Source organism: Protopterus annectens, chromosome 16.part0, assembly GCF_019279795.1.
Source record: "Protopterus annectens isolate FY-2018-M chromosome 16.part0, PAN1.0, whole genome shotgun sequence".
NCBI lineage: Eukaryota > Metazoa > Chordata > Ceratodontiformes > Protopteridae > Protopterus > Protopterus annectens.
In genome coordinates, this window is record NC_056750.1 from 515,196,952 (window position 1) to 515,216,547 (window position 19,596).

At 39.3% G+C, this 19,596-nt stretch overlaps 1 protein-coding gene across 1 annotated transcript in view; it reads left to right on the forward strand.

Moving 5' to 3' along the window:
* GLE1 (GLE1 RNA export mediator) overlaps positions 1-19,596 on the forward strand; it is a 1,828,321-nt gene that overhangs the window by 739,568 nt on the left and 1,069,157 nt on the right. The window contains exon 6 of the mRNA XM_044058440.1: positions 554-802. Within this exon, the coding sequence (XP_043914375.1) occupies positions 554-802 (249 nt within the window). The remainder of the gene's footprint in view (positions 1-553; positions 803-19,596) is intronic.

Sequence of the window (19,596 nt, forward strand, 5' to 3'; positions counted from 1 at the left end):
AATATCTGATTACTTATCTGGGCCCTCAATAGCCAGTACAGCTTTCCCTTGTTGAGACTTCAGTTTTTCGTATAATTGCCCAATAACTCCAGGCACACTGTAACACTCCTCTGACATGTTTTTTGCATTCCCGTCGTACATCGCCTTTAAGTGTATGAGCACCTTTTATAGCAGCTGAGACATTTCCCTATGCTTCATCCTGTGAATTAAACTGTCTACCTTTTGTAAGCTCTAATTACACCTTTTTCGGGATTCTGCAGTTCGGTATTGTGCATTTCCGGGATTATGTAACTTCGGTCTTGTGGTCTCGGTATATTGGGCATCGGTATTTTGGCCATTCGATATATTGTAGTGAATCTATATATATATATGTGTATATGTATGTATATATATATATATATATATATATATATATATATATATATATATATCCGCAAGTAAATGATATTGCATTCTGAATTATCTTCAGAGACTAAATCTAAAGTGTGTTTAACAGTAGTGTGATGAGGATGCAATTTACTAGAAATCTGAACTATTCTTTTTCTCTCTTCAGATATTAAACCTGAAGCTGCGTGAGGCAGAACTACAGCGACAGAAGCAGGAGGAGCTGGAACGCCAGCGATTGGCAGAAGGTCGTGAAAGATGGTATCGCCTCAACTCCATCCAGGAGGAAGTTCTCCAAGTAAACTTGCAGATAGATCCGAAACCCAGGGATTTACCAGGGCTTGACCTTTCAGGATACAGTGTTCGTGGAAACCAAATATGCAGTAATGTTTCCGAGCTAGTAAGAACTACTCGAGCGGTTAGTATTTTTGGATTTTATTTTTAACTGGCACGTTTGCATTTTCTGTATAACAACATGACTGGTCATTTATGTGTGATTGCTGCAGGTTGCATTCTGTGAGTTCTCAATAGTTCTGTCATTATTCAAAACATAGTAAATGCAAAGGCAGTAAGTTAGAATGGGCATCCTACCATTCCTCTTCCCAGTCTATGGATCAGTCACATTACTGTGGGTCATTTCCAATGACTGTATTGAATGCTTGGTTCCCTGTCATTTCTTTAGGCTGCATTCTCAAGATGCTTTCAGAGTTGAAATACTTTAAGTGTATATGCTGCTTAACAGAAGGGAAACTTAAACAAAACGTTAACTTGAAAATAGACATATTCCTGTAATACTTTTTTTCCCCCTCATAATTATCACCTTCTTTTAGTTTAGAATTAAGTCCTGTTATTCCCAATTTAACTGATTCCTCCATTATTTATAATGTCTAGGACTTTTCCTTTTTATTTCATCTGGTAACTAGCTTGGTGTCAGAGCTAGACCTACAGCAAATTTCGTACTTCATGTGATTCTTTTGTATCTTTAATAGTATGCAGTTTTAGAGAGTCGGTTTTCCTTATTCAGACAAGAGCCTTTCGCCTGATTTAGAACCACTGTCACAAATGCAGACACCAATTTGCTCACCACCTCACTGATTAACAGATAGATATTCAGTGATACTGCTGCTGGCTGCATTGTGTGTGGCATATTTTAGTATTTCAGTCTTTAAGTGCTAGTGTAGGACTCTTAAATTTGAATATCCTTAGCCACCTGTGTTGTAGGACTACAGCCTCCAGATTCAGATAAGATTCCTTTGGGAACTTACCATCCTCTCTATTGTTATATACTTCAGTGGGTATAATTACATGTACAAAGCTAGCTTTTTTGCATTTTGAATCCCATCTGGACAGTCTTGTATTTCTTTCACAGTTGTTGCAGGACTGTGTCCACTGCTAGATTTGAGCCTCATTAGTCATTTATTATAGTATTACTTGTACATTTCTGCATAGTCTGGCGCATTAATCTGTGATGAGATTGCAGTAATGGCAGTATTGTGATTTCTGTTCAAGTATTTGTGCCTCGGTATTTTTATAGCTGTGTATACCTCCTTAAAGTTGCATTAAAGTGTTTTTCTGGTGATCCTGCTACTGTTTTTCCCATCTTCTTTGAGTCTTCCCCACCTCCACTGAGGCATTAAGCTAAAAGTTTCTGAAATTGTGACCACTGGAGTTGAAATCTAGTTTTTTTTCTGCAAACCCTACCACAGTTTTATTGTTTTAAAAGGCTGTCTCTCTGGCTTCCACCCATTATGGTAATCTGATTTCCAAAGTCCTCCCTCTTCATTGTTGTCTCTTTTGTAGCCTGTTTAAGTAGTGTCTTACCCATTCTTTTCCATATGTCCATAATACTAAGTGCCCACCCAACAAACCATTATTTTGAGAAAACATCCCTTACTACAAATTGTCTGTTGCTCTTTTTCCCAGAGCTCCCATCTTCTTGCAACCTAATCACACTCTGAGGGGGTACCAAGTAAATCCTGCTCCATCTTTGGCAGGTAAGACATTTTATTATTTTGCACTTAAGTTAACTGTTTAGAGTGCTACTACTTTATTTTTGCTTTATTGATATTTTCCTTTAAATCATTCTAAAGAATACTTAAAATGACCTTGTCAAGTTAGTTTTGTTGTATATTGCACTCGCAAACAATCTTGCTCGGTGTTATTATATGAAGAGGATTGCAGTACCCTGTACAGACAACCACCCAGAAAATACATTTTATTTATAAAACTTGCCTTGGATATGAAACATGTAACTTGGTGTGGCTAAAACAGTCATTGTGTATGACAAGATTAGAACAGCTAGTTTGTAGTGTAAATAGCACAACTATCAGATCTTACCACAGTCTAGCCTAGTATACTGCCAAATCCCAGCACCCACCCAAAGAGACCTCTGTTTAATCCAGTCCATGACCTACAGTAACTCACACAAATAGAGGTCCAGACGACATGGTTATGCAATTTCCAATGTCTCCATAGCTAGCTTGGTGGATATGGGCATTCTGAGACATTGTAGCATTTGTCTCATGTTCAGACAGCAATTTAATTCCTTAAACATAGTATGCGAGAGATATAAGCACATACAGTTTACTAGAGGCACAAATCTTGCATACAGCCAAAGTAGTCAAGAACACATGCACTGCATCCAACACACAGTCCTCTACATCCAGACCAACCTTTGCTGCGACACTAAAAAGCAGTCTTCCCAAATCTCAGACCTCCTTAGCCTATAAACGGTAATGCCTATTGTCGGCAGTCTGTAAAACACTTGTCAAAAGCAACACCAAACACCATACATAGTCCTGCACCCAGTGGAGCCCAAAGGGCAAAGCCTTTAAGGCAAGCCAGCACTTTACCCAAGACTCTTGGTGTAAGTTACTTCATTGTATGACACACAAATGCCCCACTTACCAGATCGAATAAGAACGTAATGATTAGTTCCTTACCTTGAGCCAGGACTTACCAAGTTATATAGACACACACACACCCACAAATGTCACTACACCACAGCTACCAGTATGGTTCTGTCATAGTCCATGTGGATGTTAATGAACTGAGACTGCCTTCCCTGGACTACATGAGATGAGGCATTGTTGATCTGTTCAGATATGTTTCTAGGCAGATTTGTGTGTTGTATCGAGCAGCATTCTACCTTCACCATAGACGATCCCACAGTATGAACAAAAGATGATTGACTTCTATAATTGGCTTAGTTATTGGCATCTTTCCAAGCAGTTTTGATGTTTGTCCGCATTGGAGAACATTGTTAACCGAATGCGTTGCTATGCAGATGGTTGTCAACACCTGTCTCCCTTAGGATTCAGAGTATTGACTAGAACTTTTTTCACCTCCCTTAGACTTTTTAGGCAATGCTAAATTGACAAACATGGTGACATAAAGAACTAAAATTAACCTAAAGGTGTTAGTGCTTAGTGCTAGGAGCCTAAACAAGAAACTACATTCCGTACAAGCCGTTCTCACTGTGAAGAATATAGACATCTGTGGCGTTAGAGACATAGTTTAAATCCGCAGGGTACTTTGATGGTGCAAGGCTTCAGTGCCTTCCACAAATTTGAAACATCAAATGCATAGACAGGGACAAAAGGTGGAGGAGTCTCAGTTTAAATCATCAACAAACATAACTGTTGGCTAAATAGCACAGTGCCCTGGACTTTATCCATGTGCAAATCACCATAGGCAAAGTACTGCACTGTATCCTAGCAAAGATATGAATCACCCTTAATGTTCCTGGAATCCCATAGCTTGTAAATAGACCTACTGGAGGTACTCACTATATTAAGCCAAATACTCTATTCATGGTAGACTTTTAACTACCTTTCTATAAGCTGAGAAGTGTGCAGTGCCTCGTATGATTCCTGGACAGTATTAAAACTAATACCTTTGGCCAGGCAGTGCGCACAACTACCAGAGGTTCAAATACAAAGGCCTGCTTCTCTGCAATATGGAGAGAGCTGCACCCCCTTTGTCGTGTTGTCACTGGTGTGGTCGGACCATACAGCTGTCTCCTTTGAAATAAAAATCAACTCAATAACTCCAGCATACTGTGCAACTGTTAGTAGTTATCCCAAAGCAAACTACATACTATTGGGCAGTAGTTTTATCAAAAGACAGTGTTCCCCACCAAGCCAGGGTTCACAACAACCTATGCAGAATTGTTCAGAGACCCTGTACAAGTATGTAAATGGCTTTGTGGAGGTTGCTGTACCTACTTAGAAGTAAGCCCAAAACTAACTCTAAAATAAAACCACACTGGTAGAATCCTAATCTTAATAGGGTATATAAGAAAAGGAAAAAGTCATGGCTACAGTTAGGAAGAACAACCCCCGTTGTGATAGGAGATCTGTAAAGTAAACAGGAAACTAAGAACTAATTAAGTCCAACAAGGTCAATTATGAGGTCAAGATAGCCTCACAGACTAAAGACAGCCACAAGGCCTTCTACATCTAAGTCCAAAACATCAAAAACAGTGCACGTTAGTGCGACAAACTAATGGTCATTGATGCCAGCTTTACTGAGCAGACCAACTTAGCAAATATGCTGTCTTACAAATTCAACCCTTGCCTCCCGTCATGAAATACCTTCTAGCATCACCCCCCCCCCCCAACTGTTAATAGGGATCAGGTCCTGGTGGCACTTCCTAAGGTGAAAATGCAGCCTCAGTGGGCCCAAACAGTATCTTTGGATGCCTCCTAAATAGCTGGAAAATTGACTTATCGGGACCTATTGAGACACTTTTCAACTGTATTCTCAAAGCAGGCTTTGTACCATGAAAATGGAGGACTGCACTGGTATCCCACTTCATAAGGGTAGCATCAACCTATCCTGATATGTACAAACTTGCTAGTTTGACCAGTCTAATGCAAGGAAACAAAGTTTACTTCTGGGATCACTTTAGTGGCTGTGCTGGACAGAGGCATAGGGAACTAATCTAAGGGGGCGGCGAAAGCCAACACATTCTGGCTAGGCTTATAAATGCCTTCAGGCAGGTAGCCTAGTTCCTACGTATGAACCTATGGATTTTCTTGGAAGTGATCAATAAAGACAAATGCAATCTTCAGACAGTGGACCCTACCCAGGTTGGCTTTGTCAACAGGAGATCTTGCCTTTTAAACCTGGTGGACATTTTGGAGAAGGTCACCAAGACAATGGATGAGGAGACAACTGTGCATACTGCCTACCTGGCTCTGGTTAAGGCATTGGATACAATACCCAATGCTGTTATAGTTGACAAACTCACCAAACTGATCACAAACCTCCTAAATAACACTTTGGATTGTCAGGTGGCTCGAAGACAGGACCTAGAAGGTAAGTACTGCTGCTACGGTCTCCAGTAAGAGAAGTCTCCAGTGGGGTACCTCAGGTTTCTGTGTTGGAACTGCTGCTATTTGGCATCTACTACTTGGAGTTAGAGGCTAATCTCAAGGGCCATTGGCTTACTAAGTTCACGGATGACTCCAGTTTGGTTGCTATTATAGATGCCCCATGATGCAAACATCTTACAAGAGGGTCTAACACAGGCAAATTACTGGTGCCAAAGTCATGTACTAAAAATCAATGCCAAGAAATGCATTATAGTGCCTTTTGGTAAAACTACCACCCAGGCTATTCATTCCAATAAGATTAAGGTGTAGAACCAATAATCTGAGATCTGGGAAGAAATGTAAACATTAATCTGGCCTATGACCAACATGTGGCCAAAATAGAAAATCATTCCATGTTGCCCAAATTGTAAGTAAGGGCATGGCATCTGGGTCTAAGGAAGTCGTAGTGCCACTTCATTTGGCCCTTATCACACTCATCATTGAGTAAAATACCCACTTTGGCTTGTACCTGACCAGACCTATGCAATTGTTGGAACAGTCACAAAGGTTCTCTACCAAAAGAATGCAGGGGTATGAACACATTGTTTTGTACGTCTCACCATAAAGCTATATCACAGTACTCTGTCACCTACAGGTTTATTGAGAAGTGATCTATTCCTGGCATAGGTTTATTGGTTGGTACTAGGCTATTTGCCCGAAGGCATTTATAAGCCTAGCCAGAATGTGTTGGCTTTCGCCGCCCTTTTAGATTAGTTCCCTGTGCCTCTGTCCAGCAGAGCCACTGAAGTGATCCCCGGGGTAAACTTTCTGTTTCCCATCCACTCATCAGGGTTTCTTTTGAAGAGTGATAGCGAGGAACTCTGCCTAATGTAGATTGGAATCTTGTTCCAAAGCATGGTAATTCTCTGGGACAGAAATCTGTCCCTCCAGCATGTCCTGTTTATTGTTGTGGTGAGGTTTAGATCCCTAGAACATGTGGCTCGAGGCGATAAGGTTTTCTTTAGGTTGAGCATGTCCATCAATTTTGGGTTGGACATGGCCTAGTATGTCAGGCAGAGATCACCTCTGAGTAGGCGGTATGCAACCGAGTACAGCTGGAGTTTCTTCAGTCGAGCTGCATAGGGCATCTGTTTGAGGCCAGTGATCCTCTTGGTAAGGTACTTCTGTGTCTTTCCAGCTGTTGCAGGTGTCTTGTATGGTACATCCCAAATGGGGCGTTGTACTCTATGATGGGTCAGATGTGTAGAGGGGCACAATGTCCTCTTTTGATCTGGATGTGATCCCTTTTGTGATTAAGTGGGCCACGCAGAACAATTTTCTAACCACTTTGGCAATGTGATTATCAAAGGTGGGATTACCATCTACTTGGGTCCCCAGATCCCTTATTACGTCTTCCATATTTAGGGGACTACCACCTATGTGGGTGGTAGTTTGTGTGTACTTTGTTTTTTCCAAAGGGGATGACTATGCACTTTTTGGTATTTAGCTTGAGGCCATGATTTTAACACCAGGTATCCGTCTCAGAGAGACCCTTTTGGAGGATGTCTATGTCAGCCGGAGAGTCAGTTATAGCCCCTAGTTTGCAGTCGTCTGCGAACTTGGTCAGCCATAGTCCTCCTGTGCTTGCCTGTACCTCTGAGAAGTATATGCCGAACAGGCGGGATCCTAGGACTGAGCCTTGCATACAAACTACTTAGATACTTTGGGCATACAAAGCATTCTCAGATCTAGATATGATCTTTTGCACACCCGCAAAACAAACTGCAGCAGAACCACTAGATACAAGGATTTAAATTTTTCTTGTTACATAAATAAGACATGTTGGTGAGGCATGTGTTTGAGGATCTTTATCCACATGAAGCAGAATCCGTACTAACCCTATTTAAGCATAACCTTGATCAGTTAATGGGAAATCAGGAATTCACCCCGGGGCTGGCTCCCATGTCTGTAATAGAGGCAGATAGTAATGTCCAAACTAACAACCCCCCTCCATAACCTCTAGTACCTTCTAACACGCCCCCCCTAATAAATGCCTTTGATATGCAGACACAATTGGGTTGGATTGCACAGTTAGGCTTATAAAGGCCCTGGTGGTCTGTGGCCTAATGTAACTATGAACTGTGAATCTATATTATATCAAATAAGTAATGCTGACACAAGTGTAATATTCTGTGAACGCGGTTTAATGTGGAATAATTAGCTGTTCCGTTTTGTGATAAAACAAAACTTTATTCAAACACTACTAACATGTTTAAATACTAGAACCTATCCAATAACAATCAGCTAGGAACAAACCAACCATCCCATAATTTCTCTTAGTTAAAAATGTGTATTTATGAGACAGTGTACAACTTGTATGAGTAATGTTTGTACATATATGAATGTCACATTGCAAAATACACTAAACCATTGCAAAAGAAGTTGCTAAATCATTTTACTCTGCTTTCAATTTGTCAGCCTGTTGAGGTAAAGCTTTGCTTATGGAATTTTTATCATTACTACCTGTCAGCTGAGCTGCATTGAACAGAAGTTGCCGAAACAGTTCCATATATTCTAATTGATACCGATTTCCACTTGTGATGTAAGGGTTAACCTCTTCCAATATATAAAACACATTTTGTAATTTTTATACTACTGTGCATGCCTATAAACAAGAAATGCCAGGGGATGGGGTTGGGCTTTGTGATAATGACACAGCAACAAGTAGGTACTGTTTAACTGAATTTGAGGGGTTTAAAATTTACAACTATAGCAATTTAGTTACCACCAATTGTTGTGGTACTTTATTTTTGAAAAATTTTGGCTTTTACCCTCGAAGTTCTATTTGGCTGATACTATCTCGGAATTGAAACCTTTTTCAAGGAAGATTAACCTAAATTTGATGTTTGACAAAGAGCGTGATAAAGGTGGCACAGAAATGTTTCATAGGAAGAGTACTTATCACCTCATACTGTTGCCACTTATAGCTCTCTCAGAAGGATTGAGAGTCAAACATTAGATCTATGGACTGAAATGGTCGTAACAACTTCTTTACAGTTTGACTGTTGAGGAAAAGAAATTGTTGCTTGATTTTAAACAGTAGGGAAATCCGTTTTATGAAACCTGCAGTTATCATGGACAACCTTTTGTGCAGTGATAAAATTATGAATGTTTTTATATTGTAATGATTTTTAGGTCTGTATCTACAAACGGACTTAATATTACCTACAGGAAGATGGATTTGGCCTTGTATGATTTTTTTTGGACTATGACTTTACATCAAAATCAACCGATTTTTCTAAAGATGAATCTTTTGATTCCTTCTATGGGTGGCATTCCAAGAGTGCATGTATCAATTAAGGATCTCCTGTTTAGACCAGTAGTAGCAGCTGGAGGCCCAAAGGCTGAGCCCCAAGCTCAATAATTTGGACAGGATATTGAAGTTTTTTTTCGATGCCAAATTCCATGTTTTGATGCTTTGCACTGTTTTAATTGATTCTTTGCCCCTTTTGAGAAGCTTGGGGGTATGTGAATTTGATGCATTGTTTAAGTATTTATGTTAAAGATTTTTTCCTAGTTATTCCTCACAATGCAGGCATTTAAAGGTTTGTTGATAACTACTCTGCCTCAATATAAAATTGTCTTTTTTTTTTTTTTTTCCTTTTATGGAAATGGATTTTGCCCAACTACTTAGTCTGTTTTGAGGGTGAGTACTATAAACCAGACTACAGGTGTAGTGATTAGGACCACCTTTACACCAGTGTTTGCCAACATATTATGATGGTGGAAAATCTTTTTTATACTTAGCTTTAAATCTTTGGATTTTGCTTAAAAGTCCTTTAGATCTGATGATGCCCTTTTCATTCTTCCACAACATAAGGGTTACAGATCTGAATCTGCCACATTCTACAGACTTTGGATCCAACTCTCGATCTCCTCCTCCTATCCATAATTTTCCAGTCCACCTCCAGTACCTCAAATCTCTTTAGCTGCAATCTCGCATGGATGTGAATCCACTTTGAGTGTTTTTTGGGTTGTGTAGCAAGTGTTTGTTACATATTAAAAATCTCTCCCATTTCTGTTTCCAGGTAAAAATTACTTTATAGTTTCTCCCTCTTAATTTTTCGGGGTCCTTCAGTCCATTAGCTTTCTACCTTAGCAAGGTAGTGTACCATGCTTGGTACCTTTGTTTATTTATATATACCCTTTCCTTTTCCTGTTTTCTTACCCAGACAGACAGGGTATTCCTAATGACCATTGTTAGTAGTTCTGTTTCTTCAGTCTGTCTGTCTTCAACTGCAACTTCATTTTCTTACCTCTCTCTTTTTCTGTTATTGATAGGTACTATGGCTGAGAAGCTTACAGGTTATAAAAAAATGCACTTCCTGTGGGCACAGTTCCCAACTCGGATGTCCACAGGGAGTGTGTTTACTGTTTGGGTATGAACTCTATCATTTGTGCTACGTTTAACTTGAGGGCTGTTGTGGAGGAAAAACAAACAAGTCCTCAAAAGTGTTATAGCCTTCGGCTTCCTCCTCTGGGGCTCATCCCCCCGCCCAACAAACCATCTAAGGCTCCATTGGAACATAAAAAACAATCTCCACCAAAATCTCTGAAGACCTCTTCATCCTTGGAGCCTCCACAAAAAATACGAAGATTGGATCAGAGTTTGTCAGCTCTGAAGGAAAAGCTACAGATCCTAAGTCTTTGGATCTAGTAATTATTTCAGGCAGTCCCACTATTCAACCTCCAGATCCAAACCCATCAGATCTGACTCTTGGCATTTTTGTATGCTGTGAGCTCACTTTCCCGAGTTCACTGTTGACCCTATTTCTCCAAGGCTTCAGTCTCCTGTAATGCAAACTCAGAGAAAGCACTCCACACTTCAGTCTACTACCTCATCTGTCGGGTGCGCCATGAGTCTTTCTTAAGCGGAAGTGGATACGATGATGAGAAAGTTCTTCAGAGCTCAGGTCCAGATGGGTTAGTACCATCTCAGTCTCACATTGGGATATGTGAGCCTTTCTGCCACGTCCCATATAGCTGTATCTCCTCCTTTGATTTGTCCTTTGGTTTAGGAGTCCTGCAGTCCAAGAGTTCAGAATATCAATTTCTGATCTAAAGGGAATTACATCTTCGACCCAGATGGTTTCCCTGACCAGCTCTGCTCCTTTTCCCTCTGATTGTGAGGAGTCTGAGCTGAAGTCTGACTCAGATCTATGAGGCTGGGATCTACTCAGATGGTGATGGAACATCCCTTGCCTCTTGGAGCCTTGCTGCTAGATAGCTTTGGTCTGGCTCCATCCTCGAGGCACTGATCTGCATAAAGTTGTGGTTTGCCTGCTTTGGAAGTCTTAGATTTGGTGCGGCCTGCCACAGCTTCCCCTTGTCTGTCGGCCTTTGTGGTTGTGGAAAGTGTGTTTTCTTATTCAAGAGATCTGCTCCCTTATACATCCTCTGAGCCTACATATTTTCACCCTATGGGTTCCAAGCGATAATGTCATCAGACCTACTCTGCACGGACAGCCAGTACCAGCAAGCATTCAGACAATTCTCTATGGCAGTACCCCTCTCTTCTGATACGTGCCCAGAGCATCCCACCGAGAAGGTTCATGTAAAGAGAAAGTGCAAAAGGAGACACACAGATTCCCTTTTGGAATCTCTCGCACTAAAGATGCTGACTTCAACAAAGGATCCCCCAGATCATCACCTGATGGTGTCTCATTTGGAGACATTTTGGAGGTCCTTAAGAAGAAAGGTGGTTGGTCCACAGATAAACCTTCTCCTGAGAAATTTTAGCTCCTCCAAAAGATGAGCCCTATTGAAGCAAAGGAGTCCCTGCTGGTGCAATGTCTGTGCCGGCAGCCACTAAGAAGGTGCTAGCTGAACAGAGCTCCTCAGTCTATCCCCACTAACAGAGAGAGTCCAGGGCATTGGACAAGTTTGGAAAGTGAGTGCTTCAGCGACCTTTGCTTTAAGGTCCCTCAATTATTTGGTGTACTTTACAAGACTGCAGAGTGATTTGACCAAGAAGCTTTCAAAATCTCCGAGTCCACGTCTGCAGAAGATTGCAAAAGATCATCTTCGCATCTGGCCACTCTTATCTATTTCCAGTGCGTCCATGAGGTTGATTTCTCATGTGGTTGAAGGCACCTCTTGGGCCACCGGTTTAGGCATTGCCTTAAGGAGACATGCCTAGATGCGGTTATGTGATTTTGAGGAGCCTTTCAAGTATTTTTTCATCTTTGCTTCTTGTGATGGAACATCCTTGTTTGGCCTTCTGTGAAAGAAATGCTTTCCTGCAGTGAACAGGAAGGAAGGACACTGGCTGCATTGGGGTTCACTTTTCTACCCCTTTGTGATCCTTTTCAAGGAATCAAAGACGATGTAAGAAAATGTGAATCCGTAAATCCCAGGAATCTTTCCAGGATTAATGCAAAGACAATTTCCTCAGAGGCAGAGGAGGGAGTTCAAATTGGAGCCACCATCCTCACAGCAGAGGAGGTCTGCAAAATCAGGGTTTCTGAGAATCTTTTCTGGATAGACCCTTTCAGTGCTCCCGAAGTGTTGCCCAACTGCCTGCCTCTGGAGGCATTTGGGGGACTCTTGGCCTTGCGCCCATTTGCCTGGACTGCTATAACAAAAGGTTCTTTGGTGTAGTAATATCCAGAGGTTACTTTATACCATTTTTCCAAATGTCCACTTCCAAATGAAGAAAGTTTCCCAGCATTCTACCCAGTCACAAAGAAACTGCAACTCAAGAAATTCAGAAGCTGCTGGACAAAAGTCGTCCAGGAGGTTACACCAAACCAGAGAGAATTTGGAACTTACTACATGTTCTTTTTAGTGCCAGAAAAGACAGGGGAACTAATACCAGTTTTGGAACACTAGACATCAGTCATTATTTCCAAGTCAAAGCTACTACCAGGACACAGCCCGGAGTTCATTGGAGCTCATTTAAATGCAGTATGTCTGATTGTTTCTTTACCTCCACATTGTACATGTACAGTGAAGTTCCAGGTTCATCAAATTATTTCTCCTCTTGCTCCTCCTGCCTGACTTGTCCCTCAGGCCCTAGGTTCCATGGCAGCATCTGTAGTTTGTTCTATTACTATATGAGTGCTCTTCAGTGGACTCTAGCTGTCCAATGGTCTGTTCTTCGACCAACTCTGTCCTTTCCAGTCAAAATTACTCCTGTATGCAAAAAAACATATTCAATGGTAGATCTAGTCATATAACATTTACATTAGATGCCCCTTTGTTTTGTCTTCCTGAGTTGCCACAGTGACCACAGGTGCATCCCAATTAGGGTGGGGGAGCAGTCCTTGAGAAGGACCATTCACGGTAGTTGGTCCCCCAAGAGAACAATTTTCATATTAGCATCCTAGAGATGTCCTATTAACATTACAGACATTTCAAGATGTTGTCCATCTAGGGACCATCACGATCCAAACCGATGGCATGTCTGGTCTTGGAACATGAACAAATATGGGGCAACTTGTACTTACCTCCAATTCTCAGAAACTGTGATAGTGTATCAATAGGCAATCTTCCCCAAATGCTTTCTGGTAGCAAGACACGTTCTGAGGAAACCCCTTCGTGCTAGAGGACAAATTCAGCAGATCCATTCTGATGCCTCATGAGTGGTCTCAGTCAATCAGTGGAGGAGAACATTTTCTGACATAGGGACCAAACTTGCTAGGATCTTTTTGCTTCTCCCCATAATAAATGCATAAGTTACTTTGCTCCAATTCCCCATTAGTGAGAGTCGCCGAGAAATGCTGTAATCCATGTTTGGCCCTCCGGTTTCCTTTACACATCCCCCAGTATGTCTGATTCCAAAATTCTTACAGAAAGCTAGTCTGAAGAGCTATGTTATCCTCTCTGCCTCATTTTGACCTTCCCAGATCTCATTCCCCTTCCTTTGGTCTCAACTTCGTTATCCTCATTGGATACAGGACCCCATTTCAGATGGTCTTTCACAAACATCTGGGATAAAACATCCCAGTATCTCAGCCATCAAACTTAACAACATGGTTTGATCCAGTTCTGTTAATAGCTTGACAGTTCAGGCATTCTTTCCCAGTTCGTGATATATTTTTGTCTTCACTAAAAGATTACACTAAGAGAATTTGCAAGAATAAATGGAAGAGATTCTCAGTTTGGGCTTTGAAAAATGACTGATTCTTTTACTGCTCCCATTTATGTAATTGCTGCTGTTCTAGGGGGGTTTAACTTGTCTTTTTAAAGATAGTGCTAGTTTTTCCACAATTAAAGTACAGTTGGCAGCCATTTCAAATTTTCACCCAGGCCATTCAAATTTTCACTCTGGGGACAATGCTTTTTGCTTGGCTACTTTCAAGTTGTGTAATACTTTTCTGAAGTGCACCTTTTTGCTCAGACCTTCGTGAAAGATCCATCACCTCCCTGGGACTATTTAGTAGTAGTGTTTCAAGGTTTAACTCAACATCCTTTTGAACCTTCAGCAAAAACTGACTTGAAATTCCTGTCTTGGAAAACTGCCTTCTTAGTTGCTATTACATCCACCGAAAGAAGAAAAATAAGTTACTGTTACATCCACTGAAAGGTTTTCTGAACTCCAGGCTCTTTCATCGAAATCCACTGTTTTTTCATAAAGATAGGATTGCTTTATGAACCAATACTCCTTTCTTACCAAAAGTGGCTTCTGAATCAAATACAAATTAAAACCATACATTTATTAATTTTATTTCCAAAATTCTTGAACAAAGGAGAATACATGCCACATCTTTTAGGTGTATGTAGACTATGTTTACAGAGAACAAAAGATTTCGAAAAATGGACTAGCTGTTTGTTTTTCACCTAGTCAGATGGGTTCTCAGTTTCTAAGGTTACATTGGCCAAATGGTTAACTACTTGCATTTCCTGGATATATTTCATAGCAAGGTCTGTCTCTGCCAAAACCACCCTAGGCTCCTTCAGCCAGATCTATGAACACATCTGCTTTCTGGTCTAGAACTTATTTGTGCAGCACCCACGTAGTCTAAAGCCCATACCCTTTGTCACCTATTACAAATTGGACAGAATTTCCAGAAGCAGAGCTGCGTTTGGTTCAGCAGTTCTCTGGAATATCCTTCCATGAAGGTCACCCAAAATGTACGTAGCTGGGGACACTGTCCCATATGATGAAGAAGAATGAAAGGGATGATGACGGATGTTATAGTTAGACACTCAAAATAACTAAGCAGCTGTGTTGTCCATTTTCATTCTTTCTCAACTGCCAATCCCACCTTCCCCTTCCTATCATCTTCTGGAGTGACCTGATGGGTTTTTGGAACCTGTTGTTCCAGATTTAAGCCCTGATTGTCTCTTCCTTTTTCTTCATATTTTAGGTCCTTTAAGGCAGCGAGCCTGATCTCTGGTATTGGGGTGGACTGTAGCATTATGGGTAGAGAGAGGAGCTTCAGAGTTGGAACCAAACTCTGTAGTATGTGGTTAAGTCGGGTCCATAATCAATAAGTTGAGGAAAAATAAAAATGGACAACCCAAATGCCAAGTTGTGGTGAGCACATAATTTTAATTTATTTAGATCTATTGATTTTTATTTGGGTTAATATTATAGAATCTCTTGATTTATATTAATAACAGTATTTTTTTTTTTTTTTTTTTGCTTTATCAAGTTGATAAGTTGTAACTACTTGGTGTTGCTATTTATATGAACACAGATGGGGAAAGATCTGAATCCAAGATTTATAGGAAAGCTACACTTTCTAATAGTTAACCGTATTACACCAGCCACCCTGCTTATTGACAGAAATTAACTTAATAAAAGGGTAGATGGTGAGCCTATCACATTTGGTAACAGACTATATTTTGAGAAGGAATTAACTATTTTGAAGGGTATATTCTGAAATCGGAAGTGCCAGTCATCGGGTCTATATTCTAAATTCGAAATTTGAAAACTTTGAATCTGATATGATCAACATCATATGAGCGAAGTTTTCAAACATCGAACATTACAATGGAGATTGCCGTAGGGAATATTTCTTTCACTTCAATGTAGTGTGATCTCGGAGTTGGTATATTTAAGTAGCAGGGGTGTAGGGGCGCAAGGGGGGCTTGCCTCCTTGCATAGAGCGTTCATATATTTAGTTTGTTTATATTTTATGTTCGATGTTTGAAAACTTCGCTCATATGGAGTTGATCATATGAGATTCGAAGTTTTCAGACTTCGAACATATAGACCCTTAGTCATCAGTGCTTGATAGCTTGGCCAAATATGTTTTGAGCAAGATTTATTTTTACCAGCCATTTCTAAAATGTACTAATATTAATGCAGTCAGAAAATATAACGATGGTTATAACGCCATGGTTTTGACATTTCTTCTTTTCCTATTATTATTATTAGTAATAGTAGTAGTAATAGTAATAGTCGAGAGATATTCTTGACCAAAACTGAAAGAGTGTTATTGGCTGCTAGCCCCAACTCTTTGTTTAAGAAGGGTGAGGAAGACTATAGAAGAGTGACAGAGAAAAGGAATGAAAAAAAAACATGTGGCATGTGCCATATGTAAGTACATTAATGACAGTGTTAATATTACAATAGGGAACTACCCAATGATCATTTGTACTAATGGTAGGCATGATTGTAACATAAGGGGGAGGGTGTAGTGTATGTAGCAGTTTGCATGTCTTGCCTTGATTTTTATGTGGGTAACCCTGATTGTCAAGTAAAGAACAGGATGTAGTAAAAATGAACACCACCCATCTGCAGAGACTGTGACTATGGCTCTTAACTAAATTCACGATAATGTGAATAACACCAACAAATGTTTAGCACTTTCATTTTATTGAGTCATAAAACTTCATCAGATTACATACAATTTAAAACATTAAACTTAAATAAGAAAGATTAAAAATGCATTACTAGCACTCCTTTCATTTAATCCAATCAGCTTTTTTAAAATATACCAAAAAATTTCCTTTTCAACCAATCACAAGTTTTAATAATACCAATCATTTTAGTGCAAAAACTTCAACTAGCTAACTAAATGTATGTTTTATGGAAAATCTGGTTTATTTTATTCTCCAAGCAACATTCAATTTAGTATAATAAAATGATTTAAAGATGTGCAATTATATTTATTGTTATAGACCTTTTGTTTTATATTTGTGATTGTCCTGCAATATACTGGACATTAAGGTACATTGTTTCACTGAATTGGGTTTGTCTGTATAAATGACAAGCACCCCTATTGGTTAACAACAAAGACGGAGTGGCTTACACTTTTTATGTGATTGGTTTTATTTTGCTTAACTTTGATAGGTGGTAAAGTGGTTCCTACTTTTTAATATGTTAAGACAATTGGTGTAGATGCAAAAAGCAGTGATGGTCCTTAAACGGATTTCTAAGACGGTCTATGCAATGTTTGATTGGATAAATGATTGGTTTAATACTGACTGCTTGAAGCTTCTGCACTAAAATGATTAGTGTTATTAGACCTTGACTGGTTGAAAAGGAAATTTTTGGTACATTTTTAAAAAGTTGATTTAAACTAAAGGCTTGCTAGTGACTTGTTTTTAATCTTTCTTATTTAAATTTAATGTTTTAAATTGTATGTATTCTGGTGAAGTTTTATGACTCAAAAGCACTAAATATATCTATTAATAAACTTCTTGTTGGTGCTATTCACATTATCGTAAATTCAGTTAAGAGCCATAGTCAGAGTCTCTGTGGATGGGTGGTGGTCAGTTTGACTAGTTTGATTTGACTTTTGCTTCAAAGAACAGGTTACACTTGTATGACATGAAAAAGTGGACTCTACAAATGCTCTTTATTGATATGTGCAGCAGTGTAAGAGTAACAAAAAGTTACTGTTTTATATGTTGGCGAAAGTTACACATAACATAAGAGGTGAAAACTCTTTTTCTTATTTAGAATGTAGGGAACTGTATTTGCAACGTCTGCTCAATGCAACTCATTTGCCAGGTATTCATGATACAACTTCCGCAAGTAGCACTTTTGCTTTATAGGCTAGTAAAATAGCCACAGTAAAAAGTTTTAGTGACTTATTTTGTGATGATTTAATATATTTTCTTTTGCTTTGTGACATACATATATCTGTATATCTATATATACATACACGTTATTTAATATAAGTTGTATATTGCTTCATAAATGTGTTTTTAACTGAAGGGGATTATGGGATGGTTAGTTTGTTCCTAGTTGCCTGTGACTGGATAGGTACTAGTATTAAAACATTATGTTGTAGTATTGTTTGAATATCTGAAGCTAGGTTTTGTATTGACCTGTGTCCTGTGGATATTAGTCTCAGGTCAGTGTTTTAGTATTGTGTAACGTTGTAGAGTGTTTGAGGTTAATATATCACTCTATATGTGTAAAATATATTGTCTGTAAAATGTACATTTGAGTTTTAACTTTTTATTTTAATATTTTTGCTATTTACTACTGCTGTTAATTCCTGTTGGAATTCTGATTTTACTGTTGTACTGTGTATATGCTTAATACTACTTTAAAGTAGTTGAGGTCTTTTCTAAAGTGTTCTGTGACCTGTACTGTAAAACTGAAGTTCCGTGGTGTCAGTTAAACACTATGGACTGTTTTGTGCATGTTCAGCAAGGTTCCATAAGGCCTGTCTGTGAGGCTTGTCTGCTTCATTTTTAATAGACTAGAAAATACTGCATTTTCCCTATTTTCTTCATTTTTATGATATTTACTTTGATTTAGCACAGCTATAGCCGTTTTATTGTTAAATTCTAATTTTACCACAGATTACTTTATTTGCATTTTTTGTAGAGATTTTATTTCATTTCTGACAAAGAAATCTCTAAATGCTTATTTATGCTTTTTTAAAAGTTTCTATTTAAGGGCATATGTTTGATTTTTTTTTTTTTGTCGCTGTTTATGTGGTGGTGTGATCGTCTGCTGTTTACTATACTGTGCCCATAATAGAACAAGGCTTAGCATAATTTAAATTGTTTCTGCTATATTTTATGCAGTTTTGCCCAATTATGTTTGTGGGAACATAGGGCAGTAGTAATAGAAGATATAAACTTTGTAGTCCCTTTATAGTGTCATTGAATTATTTTGCCTGGTAATTTTCCTCTGTCTTGATGGACCCTGGTACAACTATCCCCCCCCCCCCCCCATCAAAGCAGTTGCACCTAAAAAGGAAAAAAATCAACAAATACATGCTTCAGCGTATGGTTTTGTGAATCTGTTGTAGCCTTAAGCCGGCTCACAGACCACTTAACTTTTTCCCCATCAACCTCTAGTGTGAGCCTGCATCTTTCTGTGATACTGAGGTCAGACACATCATCCGGTTTTGTTCCAGTACCTGTCTAAGGCACAGGAGGATCAAACCCTTTAGGTTCAGGAGAGGTCCTGGGGTAGGAGACCCCTCGACAGACATAGTACTCTGTCCTTGGATATTTTGTTATTCATTGTAGTTTATAGTAAAAATAAACGTCATATGACAGGCTATCAGGTTATTACCATATGTAGTGATAACGTGATTATTTCGCTAAGAATGTTTTATAATCTGCTAGTCTCAGAGACTGTGCTGTTATTCAGAATGACTGCGGGGGCTGTCTTCTACAGAGATCAGTCCAACACAGTAGATTTTGATGAGAACTGTGGTGCAGACAGTAATAAGCACTCAAGTCCATCCAGTTTGATTCTTTGTAAGGTGAAGAATTTCAAAAACCCAAGGAAGTGTTCACCTTTCCATAGATGCTGGCTAGGTTTAGAGATGTATTTGACTGGAAGCAGTCTTGGAGCTCCACCAGTGACTGAAGAGCTTTTGATCTTTTTGAGGATCAGATTCCAAATGTTTCCGGCTGTTCCTTCTCTATTACTAACCTTGGAAGTAATCTGTAAATCTGCATGTAAAAT